The following is a 6,782-nucleotide window of genomic DNA, read 5'->3' as shown; positions in this document are numbered from 1 at the left end:
GAGAGAGAGACACAAAGACCTGAACGCATCACCGGCAGTGTTAAATCAGCCTCATTTTAAAGGGTGTTGACCAAACGCATCATCCACGCCCACATCGCTAAAATCACGATTCCTTTTATCACAGTATGCATATTTTATTATTTAATTAAAAGTACTTCACGTTATTAAGACATTAAACGAAAGCTAATTAAAACGGTAAATAGCATACATTTTTAGATGTATCCTTGATATAGATGCAAGTAGGACTACAATGTGTTACATGAAGGTCAGTTTGTGGCTATAGAGGGAGATTTCTAAAGTATAAAAAAAAAATCGTTTAAAATTTGATTTGAGTGCTTAATTTCTTTATTTATAGGAAGCTTGAATTATAAACTCGGGGTGAGTTTGAAAGAAGTGGGGTTTGGGGTTTTTATCAGTCAACAAACCCCTACATTCACACTGTGTTGCATCAGAGTTTGACCCACTAGACTAAAGTCAGGATAACTGCGTTGAGTTGGACCACTCTTTTAAAATCTGTCTTTTTTTAATCCTCCAACTTCATGGAAGAACAATAATAACTTGAGTGCTACTTTAAGGCTGAGTCAAATATGTATTCCAACTCTGTAGTGCACGTAGTGCTAAATGTGGCATCTCTATTTTTAGTTTGGACTCCGATGACCTGAGAGGTCAAGAACATTTCTATGATAGACAATCACATATGGAGGCCAACAATAGTCATCGGCCACTGAGATTTATAGACACGCATCTGTAATATAAACTTTATTCTATGCCACACTGGAAACCTTGAAATATACCTTTAATAAATAAAATGTGTTCACTTTTCTTCAACTTTGTTATGGCTCTAGCAGTAGCACCCTGAATTAGATGACAATGGGCGGTGGTGGAAGATACCTGCAAACAGATCTTCATAATAATTAACAGTAACTTGCTGGAAATTAAAGCAAGATTCTCGTCATCATGTCTGGACAGGAATCCTGATTCTTGCTTTATTTTTTAACGCGATATTGGATATGCATGGCCAAAAGGCAGCTCATGTTTCACAGCAGAGTTTGTACAGGAATAAGGATGTGGAAATCTATAATTTGTCATATAGGGCATTTATTGAAACATTCAAAACAGACCAAACATATTTCATATTTTATAGGCAAAATACTGACTAGCTCCATTAAATAAATATGATAATCTACGTCACAAGTAAATCAGCCTCCTGCTGTATCTGCTCTGGTAAACCATATTGCCTGAGAGAGATTTAGGATTTGGGTTTAATAAAGTCAGTGTCCAGACTTAAACATGTGCAGTATTTCTTTACACCTGGTCTGGCTCATGCCACAAAATCTATAGCATAAAAATAATATTCTGAGATATGGCATTTTTCATGCAATTTCGAGGTTAACAAATTGGCAGATGGGTCTACAACTCCGGTCCTCCAGTTGGACAACATGTGGATGCGTCACCTACAGCCTGTCTCATTATAGAAAAATGCCTAATTTAACATAACACAGCTTGTAACATTCAGTCTGTTGTTATTCAATAATCACTGTCTGCAAAAACATTTTCGTATACAGTAATTATTACTAGAATGCTTTGTCGAGGTCAAGCCCTCCTCCATTAATTTTCAATCTGCATATCTGTATGACATTTGTGCTGGCTGAACCAATAATAGCAGTCCAGACATTAATTCCCCTTGCAATGTCCTCCAGCTCCACCCAGGGGGATTCACTGGTGTTTCTGAGAGTGCAACCCCACCAGTACATCCTGGATCAAACATTGGGTTTTATCCCAGGCACCTGTGCTAAGTACAGCTTTGAAGTCAACGTTTGCTTAAGTTGTGGCAGGTGTCCCAACCAATTGTACAAGGTCTTCTTAAGTTAGGGGGGAGGCAGTGTTTCAACCCCAAGTTCTTCCGTGATGCACTGATCTCGGGATGCATCGACTAATAGAGTTCCATTCCAATATTTGTGTTGAATTAATAAACTGTATGCCTCACTGTGTGGAAGAAACAGAGATCATTATTTTATGTGAAAGGGACATCAGGCTCAACTTAAAATGTGTTCCCAAAACAAAACTTAACAAATAAATATACTATTAAATGTTCCTATTAAAATAATAATTTCAGATACCTGATCCAGCTATTTGGGTCAGTATCGGACTGATATCAGTATCGGTGCATCCCTGGACTGAACTTCTCACATTGACACAGAATGTGAGGCCAACCATCCTGTATGTTGACCTCACTTTAGCTCTTCCAAAGTCATGATCCACCGACTCTCACACTAAATTCCTGGATATAAAAAGTCCATGATCTTTAAAGCCAACATGTTGATAAATTAGGACAGGAGTTGTAGTGCAGCCATTCATTAGTGTCTCCAATGCATGCTATGTGGCAAGAAACCTTATCAGATTTCCATTAAAGTGTCTCTCTAACCCACAGGAGGGTTGACAGTTAGGTTGTGCTGCACAGGTCATTCTGACACTTTCTCTAGAAAATGTTTGGCAGTGGGTTTGGGTTCAGAAATTTTACCTGGAGCATGTCTTCAGAGAAAGCAGGTGACATTCTCAGAAGAAAAGGGCACTGTGGATCTTTGAAGGAAACTAGTCTCCGGCAATGAGAAGAAAACTCTTGGCGAGGTGGCATGTTTTACTCTCTACCAAATGATCCAAATGACCAAAATCCTGCCCACTCATAGCTCATCAATTCATTGTAGTGAAAGAACGTGAAAATCAGTGAAGTGTGGCTGGTGAAGTGGAATAGCGAATTGACTTGTGTGGTAACAATAATAATAATAATAATAATAATAATAATAATAGTGATCTAGGAAATACTGTAGATGTAGAGAGAGAGTGGGAGTGCAAGTTGAGTATCCATCCACAGGAGGCTATGCAGCCTTGTATATTGTGAGATGAATGTTAACAGATATAGAATTTAACTAGAAGGGTGATGGCTTTGGCAAAATGTGTGGAAGCAAACGCTGTGCTTGGAGCAACAGTGCAGAGAGGGAGGTCTATGTCAAGATGCGGGCCACCTGCGACTGAATCTCAACATCAGGGTGTGAAAGCAGCTGGACCAGTCGGCTGTGTAGCTGGGAAGACTCATCCAACATGACCCGGAACAGGCAATCCTGCTTGCGCCTCAGTTCATTAGCCACCTGTGCAGAGGGCCTCCAGGCCTTTAGGTTCCCTGCAAACATCAGCAGTCGCAGAAGCACAGCAGGGGCTGTCCGTGAATCAAAGAGCAGCACAACTGAAGCTGGTGCCTACGTCAAAAAGGAGAAAAGAACATCATCAAAATGAGGATTTATAATCAAAACCTGGACTAACAGTTTGACTACAAACTAATTTGACTTATCCAATCAATCTGTTTTGAAGACCTCTGAATGCAGAACCATGCTTACAAAATCCCCTTATTCATACCTGAGCTTGAACAATGTCATCCATCATATGTGGATTGGATGACAAATTCACAAGGACTTTCAAAGCCTGAACCTGAAAGACAAATATTAGAAGTGCTTAATTCATACATATTGCATTCACAGCTCTAATGACCTTGTGTTTTCAAATGTTTCAAAATGTATTAAAAGTGTGAAGACGATCAACCAGGTGTAACCTGAAAAAACACCAACCTGTAATGCTTCATAGCTCACAACAAGTAGAGAGAGTAAAAGTGTAACCGATTCCTTCAGCAAGTGTTGGTGTTTATCTGTGACTGAAAGGTTTGTCAACAGCCGGAGAGCACCCAGCTGAAGGTCGGAATTCACTGGTGACATCTCAATCAGCTCCAGCACTTGTGGCACATAAACCTATAAAAAAGGCATGGACATGAATATTTAAACAAGATATTTTCAGCCAAAGATTGCATGATATTTGGTGTACAGTATAAGGCAACATACCTTTATTTGTTCTTGGTTTGGGATGTTCATACATAGATTATTTAAAGCATTCAGAGTCTGCACTCTAACCTCTGCTGCAGGATCAGAGAGGAAACCAGCTATGATATGAATCCCTTCAAATTCCCGTATAAGATTCTGGAGGATCAGTCAAAAATAAAATGTATAAATTAATAAATGCATGACTTTAAAGAGATACATAATGTGCACGACTTTTAATAGGCACCACTGACAAAGTACATCAGCTACATAACTTTCTAATTAGATGCCGTACAACTTCTCATGAAGCAATCAGAACTAACCTCACTCGCAGAATGGGTGTGAGAAAGTGTACTTTTACTGTACCTGATTCACAGTGAAGGCAGCAGAATTCCCTAACGTAAGTAGTATCCGACATCGGTCGAGTGGATTGTTGCTGGTCTGCAGACATGACAGAAGCATTTTCAAGTGCTGTGGATCCAGGTTGCCAGGTGACTGGTGGATGATTTCACCTACGGAGCAAGATAAACCATACAATAAACATTTATGGATATTAAATAAGTGTTTGCACTGGAAGAGACAGTGTATGCTCCCCCTCTGAGTTTACACACAGGGCAGTTTGAGGACTCATCTTTGGATATTCACTTTGCTGAAACAATCAGGTTTATATGTAGTTGCTGTGCACGCGCTATGAGCTCTTCTTACGTTACCTGATGCAACATCCACAGGTCGGGGACAGACCACGTCCAGTCCGGACACTCTGGCCAGTAGGCTGCCCGGTTGAAGGGTGACTTCACTGGGCGGACTGCTCCTGGCACCAGGACTTTCACTGGCAGCACTTTTCTTGTTCCTCTTGAAGCTCCCCCCGCTGATGAGTTTGTACAACCCGTAAGAAGCTCCAGCTCCAGCAACTATTCCAAGCAACGCTCTCATGTTGCCCAACCTGGGAGTAATACTAGCATCGCCCATGGTGCGTCTGTAGGTTAGCTACGCTCTGTTAGCTGACGCTAAGCTCCAGATGCTCTGAAAAGTGTCTCACTAACCCGGCTCCTCAGTGAACTAGAGCCGACGACAACCCCTCAGTAACGCACAGCAACCCACCCAGACTAATGTCGACAGAGTCATTGTTGTGAAACCTGAACAAGTTGGCTGGAAAGCTACAGCTGCCCACAGTGTTCTGTTGCGTAGTTCCGGGCAGCTCGTGTTGCCAGATTTGACTGACAAAAAGACGCCAAATCAGAGTTTAAAACCCGCCCAGCGGACTAGTTATTATTATTAATAATGTGTTTATCAGAGAGCTTTGATAGAATTATCGTCGAAAAAAGATTTTAGTTTCAAGTTAATTAGTTACAAACTGCCCAGACGGTACAAACGGAGCCCGAATCACCCAAATCAATGTGGACCCATTAATTTACAGGAAAACCGCCCAATCTGGCAACGCTGCCGAAGCTCCGATCAAATGTTTCGCTGAATGATGAGCAGTTTGGAACCAGAAGGAACGCTGTCGTTGTATATTTGGCAAATGTACAAAGACAGCGTTCACGGTTACCGCAACTTGTTAGCGTAACTAAAAAGTCGCGTGCGTCACAGTTGATTTTGTGCACTTCGCTACTTGATCAGTTGTCCAAAACGTAGCTAAACGTGCTTCGTTACCTGGCAACGTGGAGTTTTCAAGTAGATGGAGTTCCAGCAACAATCTGACAAACGCTAAATGGAACGAATTTTGCCGAAATTTTCGATTCTGCAAAAGTGTTAAAGACTAAATAGCAAACGCAAAGCCCGTTCTGAAAGAGTGCGAACTGACACACTGCGTGCCACACAAACTATAAAAGGTAATCTAGGAATGATAGAAGCATAACGTTACAGAAAACAGAACGTGAACTATTATCACCATCACAATGTGAAAAATCATTGCTAAGTAAATGTCACATCTTCTGACAATAGGCCTTGACAGCTTAATGTCATGTCCCATTCATCAAATACAAATTCTGAAAAACACTTATGGCCTACCAAGGACAGCTGACCTTCAGGATGTCGACTGGTCGGGAACTTGGATCTCCTTTCTTGGGACTTTCCCATACAGTCAACGAAATTTCATGAGACTGACACTTGGTGGCTCACTTGCTCAAGTTTTCTTTTAAAGTTACTGCTTGGAGTGACATTCTGTTCTTATCTGGTTAACTTCATTGTCCATTTCCTCACATTAACAGATCTTCAAGTGCCCCTTTACGTACATATTAGCTAATAAAGAACTGGATGCACATGTTCTATTCCCTCACCGTTATATTTATACTTGGAGCAATACCCTTGAGGATCTTAAGTAGTCTTTAGTACTCAAACATACAGACATTCTGTATTCATGTCCTATTGTCTGTTTGATAAGGCTGTTATCAGAACAATTTAACAAGCTCTTGCTTCAGGTAGGTCTACAGTATTGCAGGCAAGATCAACACATGAGGGTTTGAATAATTGAACAAGGTATTTTGAGAGAGAAAGAAGACAAAGATCATTAGACAAAAGCTCCCTCACTATTCATGTCGTTGTGTTTCATTGGCGTGTTTGACTTAAGTGCTACCTACAAGCAATAAGGGAAGCTTCAACTAAAGAGTGATGTTTAAAGACCATTTAAAACATGTTTTAATTTAAAAAACACCTTTCATACTAATTATCAAATTGTGATGCTCGAGTCAATAGCTTTACAATGCTCAAATATTGTCAAACTTGTCAATCGTAACTGAAAATGAAGAGTCAACACATTGACAGTTGATGAGTTTATCCCATTTGACACAAGTAGGTTTAAAAAAAACTAATATTGCATGCCTTTAGTTACAGAAGATGTGTAGAACTGCAGAAACTTGATTTTCCTCCTAGTTGAACAAAAAGAAATAGGACTTTCAACTTCAGTTTTCAGTTGTGTGA

The 6,782-nt window shown here is 40.3% G+C and overlaps 1 protein-coding gene across 1 annotated transcript; it reads right to left on the bottom strand.

Moving 5' to 3' along the window:
- Positions 1-1,078: 1,078 nt before the first annotated feature.
- armc10 (armadillo repeat containing 10) lies at positions 1,079-5,898 on the bottom strand. Its single transcript, XM_034535938.1, has 6 exons — positions 4,574-5,898; positions 4,230-4,375; positions 3,888-4,022; positions 3,621-3,797; positions 3,412-3,483; positions 1,079-3,254 (listed from the first exon to the last, which is right to left on the bottom strand). The coding sequence occupies exons 1-6, from the start codon at positions 4,830-4,832 to the stop codon at positions 3,003-3,005; spliced, it is 1,041 nt and encodes a 346-aa protein (XP_034391829.1). The 5' UTR covers positions 4,833-5,898; the 3' UTR covers positions 1,079-3,002.
- Positions 5,899-6,782: the final 884 nt, after the last annotated feature.

The sequence above is a fragment of the Cyclopterus lumpus genome, chromosome 6 (assembly GCF_009769545.1).
Source record: "Cyclopterus lumpus isolate fCycLum1 chromosome 6, fCycLum1.pri, whole genome shotgun sequence".
Taxonomy (NCBI): domain Eukaryota; kingdom Metazoa; phylum Chordata; class Actinopteri; order Perciformes; family Cyclopteridae; genus Cyclopterus; species Cyclopterus lumpus.
This window is presented reverse-complemented; position numbering and strand designations above follow the sequence as displayed.